The 14,828-nt window shown below is 33.1% G+C and overlaps 5 protein-coding genes across 5 annotated transcripts; 2 read left to right on the forward strand and 3 right to left on the reverse strand.

Annotated features, from left to right (window-relative positions):
- Positions 1-5,229: 5,229 nt before the first annotated feature.
- On the forward strand, positions 5,230-5,892 carry K460DRAFT_277625 (uncharacterized protein; the record flags this gene model as incomplete). The annotated part of the gene is made up of 1 exon (XM_040928191.1): positions 5,230-5,892. The coding sequence occupies one exon, from the start codon at positions 5,230-5,232 to the stop codon at positions 5,890-5,892; it is 663 nt and encodes a 220-aa protein (XP_040790877.1).
- Positions 5,893-6,099: 207 nt separating this feature from the next.
- K460DRAFT_403606 (uncharacterized protein) lies at positions 6,100-6,930 on the reverse strand (the record flags this gene model as incomplete). The annotated part of the gene is made up of 1 exon (XM_040936648.1): positions 6,100-6,930. The coding sequence occupies one exon, from the start codon at positions 6,928-6,930 to the stop codon at positions 6,100-6,102; it is 831 nt and encodes a 276-aa protein (XP_040790878.1).
- Positions 6,931-11,574: 4,644 nt separating this feature from the next.
- On the forward strand, positions 11,575-12,184 carry K460DRAFT_414888 (uncharacterized protein; the record flags this gene model as incomplete). Its single annotated transcript, XM_040937708.1, has 2 exons — positions 11,575-11,808; positions 11,870-12,184. Exons 1-2 carry the CDS (start codon positions 11,728-11,730, stop codon positions 12,182-12,184), a joined length of 396 nt encoding a protein of 131 aa, XP_040790879.1. The 5' UTR covers positions 11,575-11,727.
- A 331-nt stretch (positions 12,185-12,515) lies between these two features.
- On the reverse strand, positions 12,516-12,943 carry K460DRAFT_276357 (uncharacterized protein; the record flags this gene model as incomplete). The annotated part of the gene is made up of 2 exons (XM_040928108.1): positions 12,516-12,684; positions 12,780-12,943. 2 exons carry the CDS (start codon positions 12,941-12,943, stop codon positions 12,516-12,518), a joined length of 333 nt encoding a protein of 110 aa, XP_040790880.1.
- Positions 12,944-13,394: 451 nt separating this feature from the next.
- K460DRAFT_364289 (uncharacterized protein) lies at positions 13,395-14,811 on the reverse strand. The gene is made up of 4 exons (XM_040932979.1): positions 14,572-14,811; positions 14,039-14,519; positions 13,776-13,992; positions 13,395-13,728 (listed from the first exon to the last, which is right to left on the reverse strand). The coding sequence occupies exons 1-4, from the start codon at positions 14,753-14,755 to the stop codon at positions 13,459-13,461; spliced, it is 1,152 nt and encodes a 383-aa protein (XP_040790881.1). The 5' UTR covers positions 14,756-14,811; the 3' UTR covers positions 13,395-13,458.
- Between the last annotated feature and the right edge of the window lie 17 nt (positions 14,812-14,828).

Below are 14,828 nucleotides of genomic sequence, written 5' to 3' on the forward strand. Positions count from 1 at the left end.
TTTTTTTTTAGTATACTTATTAAAGTACTTTAACTACTTAAAAGTAAGCTTATTTATTATTTAGCTATTTTTAAAAACTATAATAATTTAATTATAAAGCAGGCTATTTTTTTTGTATTAGGCTAAAAAGTAGTTTTTACCTGCAAAAATAATAAAAAGTAAAATAGCTTATTTTATTATATTAATGCTTTAAATTATTATTACTTACTTTTAATTATTTTACTGTACTATTTTTGGCTATTTTTAATAATTAGCATTTAAAATAATAATTTTATATAATATTTAGTTTATTATAAAGCCTATTTTATTAAAATTATATATATTTTTATTTTAAATATTATACTTAGCTTTTATATTTTTTATAAGTTAGAACTAGCTTTATATAAGCTTAAAATTTTTATATAAAGTTTTTTAGTAATTATACTTTTAAAAAGTCCTAGTACTAAACTATAAATATTATTTAATAAATATACTAGCTTAATTTTTATTAATAAATAATTGCTTATATTTAGCTAGCAAAATATTAACTATATTATTTATAGTAGCTAGTTAGGGCGGAAATCTTTAGTTTTTAAAGTAAAGTATATACTAAATAATTATTTTTTTTTTATTAAAAAAAGCTTTATTTTATTAGGCCTAGTATTATATTATAAAAGTTTTTTTTTAATTAATTACTAAGTATTATTTAAAAAATGCTATAGATTTACGCAGCTTTTTATTAAAAAAAATTTATATTATATTTTAAAGCCTAAACTATAAATTATATTTAATTTTTTTTTTAAAAAAATTGCATATTATTATATTAAGGCATTGTATTTAATAGTAGAAGACTACTAATTTTAGTAAAGTTTTAGTATTGTAACTAACTTAACTAAGCAACTAACTTGCCTGTGTAATATATTACTACTTTTACTAATTAATTATAATATACTTTTATAACAAGTAGTTAGTTAGAACAAATAGTTAGTTTCTGCCAAGCCTTTACTAAAACCTATTATTGCCTATAGTATATTGCAACTATAGTATATTATACTATAACTAATAGTATATAGTATTAATTTATAATATTTTTTATATTATTTTTATATATGCGCGTATTATGCTTTATTTTATTATAGTATTTATAGCGCTTTTAAAAAGGCTTACCTGCTTTAGCGCGCGCTTTTTTTTTTGCTTTTTTTTTATTACTATATATTTTAAACTTTTTTAAAATTATTAATTAAAAACTATTTTTTATTATAAAATTTTATTTTTTTATATTTATTTTTTTTTGTGCAATTTATATTACATAGCAGCTTTATTAGTAGTTTAAAACTTAAAGTTTTATTTTTATATTAATACTATTAAATACGCTATTATTTTTATACTTTTAGTAAATTTTACAAAAGCATCTATTATTAAAGTAAAAAAATTATTTAAATACTTTTAAATTTTTTTTTTTAAAAGTATTAATTATAATTTAAATTTTAAAGTATTACTAGGTGTTTTTAACTTTTAAGCACTATTTTTAATAGTAAATAATAATAAAATATATAACTAAATATTAAGTTTTAATATTACAGCTTTTAAATTAAATAGTACTAAACTAGTACTTTAAAAGCTTTTTAAAATATTACTTTTTATAATAGCAGTATTAAAAACAGCTTTAAAGTATAGTAAAAACTTAATTTTAGTAATATAATTAATACAGTTATACATTAAGATTTTAGCTTAGCGCTTATATACTTTTTTTAAAAAAGTAAAATAGCTTATATTAAGTAGCTATAGCAGGTGCGATAAATGCAGAAGTATATAAAAAATAATAATATTATTTTTTTTACAGTATTAGTAAAACTTAACTAAATTATAGCTTTTATAATTATTTATAATTAAAAAATAATGCGCGCTAATAGTACGCCCTTTTATATATTTATTAAAGTACTTTATTTACTTAAAGCTATATTTATTAGTTATTTAACTATTTATAAAAATAGCAATAGCTTAATTTTAAAGCAGGCTATTTTTTTTATACTAGGCAAAAAAGTAGTGCTTGCCTGCAAAAATAATAAAAAATAAAATTATTTAACTAGCCGCGCTAATACTTTAAATTACTATTATTTATTTTTAATTATTCTACTATATTATTATTGCCTGTTTTTAATAGTTAAAATTTATAATAATAGCTTTAATTAATATTATACTTATTATAAAGCCCGTCTTATTAAAGTTATAAATATTTTTATTTATAATATTATACTTTGCTTTTATATTTTGTACTAGCCAGAACTAGTTTTATATAATATTAAAATTTTTATAAAAATTTTTTTTATAATTATACTTTTAATTAAATTTTATTTTAAGCTTAAGCTAGCGTTTAATAAACGCATTAGCTTACTTTAAGCTAATTAAATTTTAATAATGCTTAATAAGCAAAAAATTAGCTATATTTTTAATTTTAGTAAGCTTAGGCAGGTATTTTTTTACAGTAAAATTAAGTATATAATTAATAATTTTTTTTTTTTTTACTATAGTAAGCTTTATTAAATTAAGTATATAGTTGCATTAAAAAGTAGTTCTAGCAAATTATTTTTTAAGTATTAATTTAAATATATTATAGTATTTTATAGCGCAATAAATTAAAAAATTTGTATTTTATTTAATAGCTTAGATTATATTTTATATTTAATATTTTTTTTAAGCTAGTAATATATTATTATATTAATTTATTGTAATATACTATAAGTAATAGTAGGTTTTAGTAGGGGCTTAGCAGAAACTAATTACTTGTCCTAACTAACTACTTGTTATAGAAGTACATTATTTTTATTTTGCAAAACTAATACAAGCAGCCTCCTTCCCCTATATATAAATTTAGCACTTAAAATTGTAAGTAAAACTTTTTTATATAAAAATACTATAATATATTATACAGGCAAGTTAGTTGCCTAGTTAAATTAGTTATAATACTAAAACTTTACTAAAATTAGTAGTTTTCTACTATTAAACGCAATGTTTTAATATAATAATATATAATTTTTTTAAAAAAAAAAACTAAATATAGCTTATAATTTAGGCTTTAAAATGTAATATAAATTTTTTTTAATAAAAAGCTATACAAATCTACAGCATTTTTTAAATAATACTTAGTAATTAATTAAAAAGAAAGCTTTTACAACACAATATTAGGCCTAATAAAATAAAGCTTTTTTTAATAAAAAAAAATAATTATTTAGTATATATTTTACTTTAAAAATTAAAAATTTCTGCTTTAATTAATTGCTATAAATAATATAGCTAATACTTTGCTAGTTAAATATAAGCAACTACTTATTAGTAAAAACTAAATTAATATATTTATTAAATAATATTTACAGCTTAGTATTAAAACTTTTTAAAAATATAATTACTAAAAAGTTTTATATAAAAATTTTAAGCTTGTATAAAGCTAGTTCTAATTTATAAAAAATATAAAAGCTAAGTATAGTATTTAAAATAAAAATATATATAATTTTAATAAAATAAGTTTTATAATAAGCTAAATATTATATAAAATTATTATTTTAAATACTAATTATTAAGGACAGCCGAAGATAGTCTAGCAGAATAATTAAAAATAAATAATAATAATTTAAAATATTAATATAATAAAATAAACTATTTTATTTTTTATTATTTTTGCAGGCAAAAACTACTTTTTAGCCTAGTATAAAAAAAATAGCCTGTTTTATAATTAAATTATTGCAGTTTTTAAAAATAGCTAAATAATAAATAAGCTTACTTTTAAGTAGTTAAAGTACTTTAATAAGTATACTAAAAAAAAATTATTAGTACTTATTATCTGCTTATTATTAATAATTATAAAAATTATATATTAGTTTAATTTTAGCAGTACTGCAAAAAATAAAAAATTATTACTTTTTATATATTTTTATATTTATTGCACTTGCTATAGCTACTTAATATAAATTATTTTATACTTTTAAAAAAGGCGTATAAGTACTAAACTAAAAAGCTAATATATAATAGTATTAATTATATTACTAAAATTAAATTTTTACTATACTTTAAACTAGCTTTTAATACTACTATTATAAAAAATAATATTTTAAGTAGCTTTAAAAGCGCTAATTTAGTTTTTTTTAATTTTAAAGCTATAATATTAAAGTTTAATATTTAGTTACGTACTTTACTACTACTTACTATTAAAAATAATTTTTAAAAATTAAAAATACTAAATAATATTTTAAAATTTAAGTTTTAATTAATACTAATTAAAATAAAAATTTAAAAGTATTTAAATAATTTTTTTACTTTAATAGTTAAAGCTTTTAAAAAAATTTTAAAAAGTGCAGCTATAATTGCGTATAAGCTTATATTAGTATAAAAAAAAATTATTAAATTTTAAATAGCTAATAAAGCTGCTATATAATAAAAATTATATAAAAAAAAGCAAATATAAAAAAAAAAAACTTTTATAGTAAAAAATAATTTTTAATTAATAACTTTAAAAGAATTTAAAGCGCGTAGTAATAAAAAAAAATAAAAAAGCAAGTATATATTAAAATAAATAAACTTTTTTAAAAATATTATAAATATTATAATAAAGCTAAGTATAACGCGCAAATATACAAGCAAAAAATAAAAATAATTTTTAAATAAATTAGCTTATTATAATTTACTGCTATAATTTTTTATAGTACTATACTGTTATGCATAGTACTAATTTTAGTAAAATTTTAGTATTATAACTAACTTAACTAGGCAACTAATTCGCCTGTGTAATATATTAGCTAATTTTTACAAAACTAAGTTTATAAGTTTTATATAATATATAAAAGTAGCAAAGCTAATTCTGCTAATTAATGCAAGCTTAAAAGTAATACTTGCTTATTTATTTATACTAAAGCTTTATATAAATTTACTACTACTAAAAATAAACTTGCTAGCTAAATTAAAGCTAAGGCCTATATTTCTAACTTATTATAAAAAAGCGCTTAAATAAAAGTAGATTTCTTAAAAAAAATTACTAGCTATTTTATAGCTAAATAGCATTAATATTAGGCAAAAAAATAAAAAATTAAAGTTTTATTAAAGTGCTGCACTTCCTAGCTTAGAAGAATTAGAATTAATTAACTTGTTTAGCTGAGGGCCCTGCAATACTTTGCCGCAGTGATACAGCCTAGCCACAGATATCACCTTCCAGGGCCTCTCAGCCTTATCCATGGATGGCTCCACCCCGCAACGTCAACGATGCTCGAAATAGCGTGCTTCAACACCTCATCGGCTATCGCAGCCGCGAAAGCAGGTGCGGATCGTGTCGAACTCTGCGCCAACTATGCTGCTGGTGGAGTCACGCCCCCACTCGCCTCTCTTCTTAGCATCTGCTCAGCAACCACGATACCGATCAATATAATGATCCGACCCCGAGCAGGAGACTTCGTCTACACCCAAGAAGAATTTGCCCAAATGCAAGCAGATATTGAGCGTTTCAAGCTTTCAGCAAGTGGATTTGTGTTTGGTATCCTAGATCCCAACAACCGCGTAGACAAAGTCCGGAATAAAGAGCTTGTCGAGCTCGCTGCTCCGCTTCCATGCACGTTTCATCGCGCCATCGACGAGGTCCAGGATCTAGATGAAGCGGTAAATACAGTCATTGGATGCGGGTTTACAAGCATATTAACAAGCGGTGGTATGAAGAATGCGGTCGAGGGTGCTGATAGAGTCGCGTTTTTGCAGGCGAAGCTCGGAAGCCAGATCACTTTCATCCTTGGTGGCGGCGTCAGAAGCACAAACGCGGAGCAACTCAAGCGTAACACTGGCGTGAAATGGGTTCACTCAGCTGCGATCATCAAAGCCGGTGAAGAAATGGACGAGAGAGAGGCTAGGAAACTGCAAGAGGTCCTCCAAAGATAGCTTGAAAAGATACAAAAAAGGCTGGACACGAGTCTGAAATTCTCCATTAACTATGGGGATATTTCTAAAGCCGCAAAATATGCGTTATCACAACCAGAGGGTACCTTCACTCCAAGGAACGACGCCCGACGTCAAACTTGTCCCACCAGGGTAGCTACAATGCCGCAGCAAGCATCTCCAGAAGTAAAGCACCAGTATCTTTGGTTATTACAATAAATATATGGCATATACCAAGGCGCCCAAGATGGACATTCCGATCGATTGTGTTGTATCGACAGCCACCTGACCTGCTGCTCCAGTGCTTGATGTAACCGCCGCATCTTGCGATTTTGTCATGATATTTGTCTGAGGGGCGATGGATATAGCTGCTGTAACAGTAGTAGCAGGCACCGTAGTCGAAACCGCCTGTCCACTAACCGTCGCCACCTTAACGGTCTGCGCTAAAGTTGTAGCTGCCGTAAAGACTGTCCCGGGAATGGTGGTGGTGAAAACGATATTAGAACCAAGTTCTGATGCCGGAATCGGGCCTCCAACTCCGCTCCCCGTGAACTGTGGTGGTACTGACAGTGTCGCAGTGTTCGGCTTCGCTTGTAGGTCACTCGCATACATGTTTCCTTTCTGGTCTCCGTTTGTATAATCACCATTCAGCAGATTGGCGCTGGCAGGGCCGGATGAGTATTCTCCAGTGGCCAAAGAACCATACGAGCCATCGGCAAACGCAAAGTTTGTGGTGAACTTGTCGTAGCACATGGGGATGTTGAGTCTTTCGACGTTGACGCAGTCTAGGCTCTTGCGACAGCAGAAACCGTTTGCGCGAGGTCCAAAGGCTCGCTTCTGGAAGCTAATGCCCTTGACAGATGCGAGGATATCGGTGTAGAGCTTACTGAGATCTGCACCGACTGCTGGTGGAGTAGTGCTAGTGGCTCCCTGAGGCTGGCAAGGTTCGCATGGGTCGTCGCTTGACGCCTTCGATGGCGATTCGAACGGCGATGCGTATGCGATTGCGTTCAGAGCAAGAAACAGGAACTTCAAGGACATTTTGTATGTGTCCGAGTGGGATTGGGCTGCTTTACAAATAGCGAAGGGCGGTTATGGTGGTTTTGATTAATCGAAGTATACAGCGAAACGATGGACAGGTATGACAACCAGTGTTAGAAACGAACGAAGGTAATCGCAATAAGAATTGCAAAAGGTTGGACTCTAAGCGAGCAAAACGTGGAAAGTGAATGAGCGGGCGATTGCTTCGGAGATGGGTTGACTCTACACTATAGGCACGCGACCCCGGGCGATATACGGGCGATATACCGCTAGGGGGGGATTGCAAGCTTCCTTTCATTAGCCTTATCCCAAACGCAAGCTAACAGGAGCCGACCACTAAGGGGAATAACCAAAAGACTGGGACCCTTCCTTTGTTGGACTATCATCTTGTTCCCCCCAGCCCTTTCCCGTTTCTCCACGAGCCCTCCTTCATGGGGGGTGCATGTGCCTTACAATCACCTTGCTGGGCAACAACTCGCTGCAGGGTTGCAGTGTTGGCAATTTCTTGTCAAGGGGTCGATGTCATTTAGCAAGTCTTGGAAAATGTACCGCGCTCTCTAGAGTTTGCTCATGAGACCATTGTGCCAGCCGCTAAGCAGAACATACGAAGATTAGGGGCTTGGGATTCGTTACGGCTGCCCAAAGCGCCCAATGGCATATCTCACATAGGCAAGTTATTCCCAGAGAAACCGTTTTATTAGCGACCCTTACAACGCCATCGACCGGTCTTTCCAGATCCAGCCAAGCAAAGGTCAACAGAAAAGTGTGGTTGACTTGATGTCATGCCTGGCGCCCCGAGCCCATGAAGCGTGCCTTATGATGAACAGCTTGCATAATGCTGTAGGGGACAGCAGGGTTTCCCATCTCGATGAACAGCCCGGTGCACGCTAACATGCGACGGTTTTGCCCAGTTGGCGGCGGATTAACGATCCTTCCTGCAAACGTGATAGCAGATGACTGCGCCTGAACTCGTGAGCCATGTGAAATCTCTATGATACCTAGAAAAGGCGCACGCGAAAACAAAAAAGCTGATAGCGATGCGATGTGGGAAATCCAGATTTTAGTGGTAGAACTAGCATCATCAAGTGTTGCGCAAGAGACGGGAAGAACAGGAGCTGTGCGGGTTATGTCTGCTTTCAGCATCATAGTCGCAGGCTATCATATCCAAGTTACAGTAGTTATCGGACTGTCCGATAGAATCGTTCAACACCTACTCTAGGTACCACGTTGCTGGTCATATTTGTCCCTTTGGTCGATCATCTCGGTTGTAGAAAGTGGAGCTCTTGCCGTCGGTACTGAGGTAGATTAGCCGATAAACTGTTTCAGCCAATAAACTACCTTAATATTAAAATAGACTTAACATGTTATCTTTAAACTGCAATATATTTATTATTAATAATTTAATTTTAAATATAATTGCAGTAATTAATTTATAAAATTTTAAAAAATAATTTTTATACTATATAGCTGCAAAAATATTTAGTATTAATTAAATTATTTTAGCGCGCTAATACTAAAGGAAAATATAATTAAATATAAAAAAAGCTTAATAATAAATATATTTTAATTTATAATAAAAATTAAAATTTATATAATATATATAAAGTTTATTTAAATACAGGCTTGCACTTATAAAAGCTATAATAAAAAATTTTGCCTTTAAAGTATTAAAATAAAAAATTTCTAATATATAAATTATATAATTTTTAAAAAAATATTATAATGTTTTTACTTTTAAATATACTATTAAAATTAATTATAAATAGTACTTAGCTAATACTAAGCATAGCTATAAGTTATACTTTAATTTTTTTTATTTAAAAATTTAAAAGTATAAAATTAACGCGCGCTATATTTATAATATAAATAAAAAAATTTTTTTTATTAGTATTATTTTATATTTTAAATAAATTTTTTTAAAGCAACTTTAAAAGCAAAAATAAATTATAATAACTTTATAAAATAGTAATTAAAAATAAATAATAATTTTAGTATATATTTATGCGGATAAAAGCGCAGTAAATTTAAATATAATTTTTAAAAAAAAAAAAAAATTTTGTAATACTTAATTACGCAATATAAAAGTAAAAAAATACTAAATTTTTTTTATAATAAATTTTTTTAAATAGTTTAATAATAATATTAGTTTAGTTTAACTTAAATAAGTTTTTAATTAGCATATAAAAAGCAAAGCATAAGTAAATTATAAAATTTTTATTTTTAATAGCTATAGCAGTTATTTTACTATTAATTTTATAAACTTTTGCAATGCTAATAAAATTTTTTTAATAATTTTTTTTTTTTATTTAACTTATAGTTTATAATTTTTAAATATAGTACTTTTTTTACTTTTTTTAACTGCTTATTTAACTAAGCTTATATACTACTTTTATTATAACTAAAACTTTATTTTTATAAATAAAAGCAACTTTTTTTTATTATTTTAAGCTACTTATAATACTATATTTATTTTTATAAATATATAAAAGGCGTTTAAAGCTATAAGCGTTAAGCTATTTAATATTAATATTATATTATAATAATTTAAAATATAATTACAATAAAAAAATTAAAAATTAATAAATAAAAAAAATAATAATAGAAATATTTAGAACTAGCTCCGCAATTTATTTAAAATTATTATAAAAAATAAAGCAAAAATTAAAGCTAAATAGTTAGGCTTTATACTATATTTTTTTTAAGTATAAAATAAGTTTTTTTACTATAAAAACAAAAGTTTCTACAATGCGCTTTTAATTAAAAAAAAGTATAAAAGTAAAAATAAATTTTTAAATTTTTAATAATGCAAAAAATTTTATAGTATTATAATATTTTAAAATTTAAAAACTATTTAGAAAGCTTACGCGCGCAATATAGTAAAATAATATAAAAATAAAATTAAATAATTTTAAAAAAAAAAAATAAAAAAGCTAAAAGTAGTAGTAATATTATATAAAAAAAAAATTATAAAAAAAATAAAAGTAGTATAATTACTTACTAAAAAGCGCACTATAAAAAAGTGTATAATAATAGTTTAAAAATAAACTACTACACGCGCATAAAAGTAATAAAAAAAAAATTATAATTTTATAAAAACTTTATAATAAAATAAATAAATATAAATAAATAATTTTATATTTTGCAAATTTAAATATAGTAAAGTATTATTATATTATAAATACTAAAAATAGTAATTTAAATATATTATAGCTATTACTGCTTTTATTTAAAACTACTGCACACAGCTGCTAAATTAATTTTTTATAAAAATTTAAATAATATAAATTAATTATAAGTATTTATTTACTAATATTTTAAAAATTTTTATAATAATAATTTTTATTAGTAGTTTTATAGCTTTTTTTTTGCGGATAGGTAACTTTTGTTAAAGTAGTTTATTGGCTGAAACAGTTCATCAGCTAATCTACCTCGGTAAGTTGCTAGTTGCCGGGGGCTAAATATTGGGCATTGAAGATCTGCGCAGGAACAAAGACTCTTGAACAAGCAAACAAAATGATAAACCACCCCCCGGTCAGAAAAACTCGGACACTCACGTGATGCAAATCTGTGGCACAGTCACTTAGCCACAGTAGATTCTTATTCCTATTGGCTTGCATGGACTAGCGTGTCACGTGAGGTGCCCAAGTTTTTCTGACCGGGTGGTGAAACTGTGACTATTGACCCACTTCGCGACTCGAAAAGGGAACGATTGGATACTTGTAGGAATTATTGTTCAATCTGCTTCTTCCTATACCGGCCGCCATAGTTACACTGATGCTGCCAGCTAAAACAAACGGCTTCATAACCGAGTCGCAATCCCTGTTTTCAAACCCTGGTCCGCCTTGTTTTGAAATCGTTTCTTCAAGCACCCACTCACACAAAGGATTATTCGATTGCCTTGACCTTAAGCGGACCGTAGGATGATATGTGAATGACCTAGAAACGTCTATAGGTAAGCTAAAGTAAAGTAGAGCGTCTACATGCAAAACCAAGTTGTAATGCGGGTGAAAGATCAACGTTAGAATTAGCCATGTAGTCTATTGAGTTTCGTTCAAGCAAGACTTCGTTCGTTGTTGTGGTCCCTCTTTCACTCTCGTCCTTGTGTCCCTCTCTTGTCTCGAACCGCGTTACTATTTTATGTATCTGTTATTTGCGCTTTTAGCTGCGGGTCAGTATTCTCTTCTTCAAAATGTCTTGTTTCTCATTTTAAGAGTTACATACCTGCACTCTCTTCGCTATCACTATGGTGGTTGTCCCGTCAGTTCAAGCTTAGGTCTCTGGTAAGATATTTGGTTTTGCTGCCTCTGTTCAGGACGTAGAGGCGTTACTCCGGTAAACGCTGAATACACCAAGGAGTAAGGACACATAACCATTGATAAAGGTTCCGTGTTTACACCAATTATCGTCTTACGTCACTTCTAGGGTGAAGGGAAGGCCTTGTAGGCTCCGGTAAGCATTCTGGATCAGTGTCGCAATCATATGATTTCATGATATTCGGTTTCAGTATGCTTAGATCTCCTCTACTGTTTCAAACAAGAAACCTGTTGACTGAATAAAATCCTGTCTATTGACGCCTGTTGTGGTTCTACGTCGTGTTCAGAGCGCACGGTTACCTTCACTCTGAGCTTATCCCAAAGCTAGCCCTAACTAATATATAACCTTAGCCTACTTACCCAGTTTACCGCGCTATCAACACCGAACCTCAACTAATTTCAAGCCAACGCACAACACGAAGACATCACACAAGCTCCAATCAACAACAGTACCGTCCCGTCACAAACAGCAAAACAGCACGTAATGAGCTTCTCCGCCAGCACTATCCCTGGGGTACCAATCTCCTGCGCGGTCCAAATTCCCGCTCTGCACTCCGAATTCCCCGTAAGCAAATCAACCTAGACACAAGTTATACAAAGCAAATACTGACATCGCACTACAATAGGGCCTCATCGCCATGGGCCCAAGCCGCTCAGAGCGTGATGTCCTCTACCAATGCTGTCACACGCTTCACACTGAGCTGTTCTCCGTGAACGATACGGCATGTCTGCAGACCGTCATGTGCAAGGTGGCTGAGTGCACGCTGAACGATCCGAGCTATGCGTGTGTAGCGCTGCAGAGGGAGAGTTGGAAGATCAACGGAACGTTTGCTTGCCTGAAGGGTTCCAAGGAGAGTAAAGGAGGCACTGTGAAGAGGTTTGGGTCCACATGGATGGTGATTGCGGCTGTGGTGAGTCTGGTGGGCTTCGGTGCTCTATGAAGCGGCAATTGCACTGCTTCATGGCTTGGGAAACGAAGATGAGTTCAAAGGGTTATGGCCTTTTTCGTATTCTCGTATCAGGAAAGTAACAGGAAGTGACGGATGTATGAAGAAACTTCATCTCGATTGCATGTTTTAAATGTGCTTGTTCAACTTCTATATCTCGCTGTTATCTCTATAGCTTCATGGACATCGAGTCAAACATACGGCATCCGATCATTAGATGTATATACCATATGTACTGAGTGCCTATAAAGTTCAGCAATCATTCAATCAAAGGGAGGGGGGGAGAGAGCTTACCAGCCAAACCAGGCGTCAACGCCGTTCTACCTTAATGCCTCACCCGACTAACACTCCTCCTTGTAACCCTCTCATCCACATAACTATCCCTCGGCGTCCTAAGCTCAACATCACTAACTCTCCTCCTGGACACACTTCTTGCCCTTGTAGTACTGCGCCTCGGCTCCTCATAGTACTCGATTGCCCTAGGCTGAGACCGCCTAGTATGGGTGTTAGCGAAGATCACGCCACATTACACGTCAAGACCAGTGTATACTATCTCGAGAGCTTCATGGAGAGAGAGCGGATAGAATACCTATACTCGACATATCGCCCATCATCACTATAGCTTCCTGAGCGTCGCCATTCGCGTGGTAGACGCATGACGCCTGCTGGTGGCTGGGACGTGAAATTTCCACGTCGAGGAGGCGGGTCTAGGACGCCTGGGCCGCGCGTCTCATAGCTTTTTACAAGACACATGTTGACAATTCTTCCTGGTATTCTTGCTCTTTTCGTTGCTCAAAAGTGTAGCTCAGCTCAAATGAGATTCTGAGATCGGTTGCGAAACGTCGAGGATGTGGAAAACGAACGATTGGCCGTACTGATGAAAAGTGAGTGAAGGTTATGATCATTGAGTACTCTAATTGCTCGGAGATGTACAAATAGAAGAAGATATTTGTCGAGACATGGATCAGCCCATTTTCTGAAGGAGTTGGAAAGGCAACTTAGCGGTGGTTGGTGATGATGACGTGTGCCAAGTTCTACCCAGCATGTTCCAAGGTTGTTGTTCGTTCAATCAGCCTTGTGGTGGAGTTTTCTGATATCAATTGGGTGCTTAATTACCTAATTCTTATATCGTGGGGTGGGGTGGGATGGGATAGAAATCGGTGTAGTGTTCATCACGGGCAATATCAAAGCCAAGGAGTCAAAGGAGGGAAATTGCACGGTTCTGGTGTAGGGGGTCATTGTAATGCTACATATAGTACAAGATTTGATTATGCGGATGAGCCGTCGAACTCTGCCTTTCCGTTTTTTATGGTGGCATATCTCACTGTCCCAGACGCATCCGTCGAGGCTATTGGCGCTTTGTTGCCAGCTCCTATTTCCTTGATCTCCTCGTTTATCTTCCGCGATACAGCATCCTGGACTGCACCGGGCGGGCTTTCAGCAATTTCATCGACATCCTTCAAAGTGAGCACATCGCTGAGGCGCGAGGCGCGGGATTGAAGGAGCATTGTTGTCGGGCCTTCGAAGCGGAGAAATAACTGCGCAACTGTCAGTACAAGATATGGTCACTGTAGAACACACATACTCTATCACCCCATATCGTTCGTCGCATCCATGTCTTTAGGGTATGGTATGTTGTGGCTAATGCTCGCCATGTTGCCGTCTCGCTCATGACCCTGAAGAACTTGACATTCTGTGCTAATGACCCAAAACCGAGATCAGGGACCTGGAAGCGCAGGTTGGACGACTTGAAGCGGAAGGGAAGAGGTGGCGTGGATGAGGCAGTGTATGCTACGACATTGCTATGCCTTGTCAGTCACTGGTCGGCATTCCCAGCTTTTCACATACCTAGGATGCGCAACATAGCTCTCCCCAGCCTTGACTTGGACCTGGTAGATCTGACCGCTTCCAGCCAAGGCCAATAGTCCTCGTCCTGTGATGTACGTGTTGCCCCAGTGGGCAATGCCCAGCTTCGCGTTGTATTGCGGCTTCAAACTTAGCGTGTGTCCAGTCCATGCGAGTAGAGCCTGCCGTTGGCTTATGATCCAGTCTTGCCTGCCATCCAGATTGACAGAGACTATGCTCGATATTGGCGACTTGGTAGAAATGAGGGCTGTGACGGGGCTTGTGGAAGAGACCTTTTGGTAGAGAAAGGGAATGCCAACGGGGATGCGTCGGAAGGGCTCGAGCACGGAGAGGGTCGAGAGAGTGTTTTCTGCCTTGCCGCTGAGGGCTACCAGGGTTCCACGGCGCGTGTAGAGGGTCTGTGAAGCGGAGAGGGAGACGGAGAGGAGGGAGAAGGGTGTGCCGATGACTTCGAAACGGGCATCTATAGCGACAAGTCAGGTTTAACATGTCCCCCAGACGGGTCTTGAGCTTACCTGGAGAAGCCATAGGTGCCGCCGAAGCATCGACATTGACCTGGGGCTCCAATGCCGGCTCAGTCGAGGAAGTCGTCGCGGCGATGTTGATGCATCGTGCAGCGAAGGGCGTCGGCCGCGCGGTAGCAGCCCATGTGCGGCGCGCAAGACTCGTCGTGCAAGGCGAGGCAGCCGGTCGGAGCATGACTGTGCCTGTCAATGGGCGCACATTCGAGAGATGCAAAGGGTTGGTCGAGCTTGGAGCTGTGGATCTTGCA

The sequence above is a fragment of the Cucurbitaria berberidis genome (genome assembly GCF_010015615.1).
Source record: "Cucurbitaria berberidis CBS 394.84 unplaced genomic scaffold K460scaffold_2, whole genome shotgun sequence".
Lineage (NCBI taxonomy): Eukaryota > Fungi > Ascomycota > Dothideomycetes > Pleosporales > Cucurbitariaceae > Cucurbitaria > Cucurbitaria berberidis.

Bases quoted from the DNA above. Each gene is read 5' to 3' on its own strand.
- K460DRAFT_364289 (XM_040932979.1), bottom strand. From the start codon at position 14,755: ATGCTCCGACCGGCTGCCTCGCCTTGCACGACGAGTCTTGCGCGCCGC. The intron at 14,520-14,571 runs GTAAGCTCAAGA...TTGTCGCTATAG, and splicing joins GGCACCTATGGCTTCTCCAG to ATGCCCGTTTCGAAGTCATC. The intron at 13,993-14,038 runs GTATGTGAAAAG...GACAAGGCATAG, and splicing joins AGCTATGTTGCGCATCCTAG to CAATGTCGTAGCATACACTG.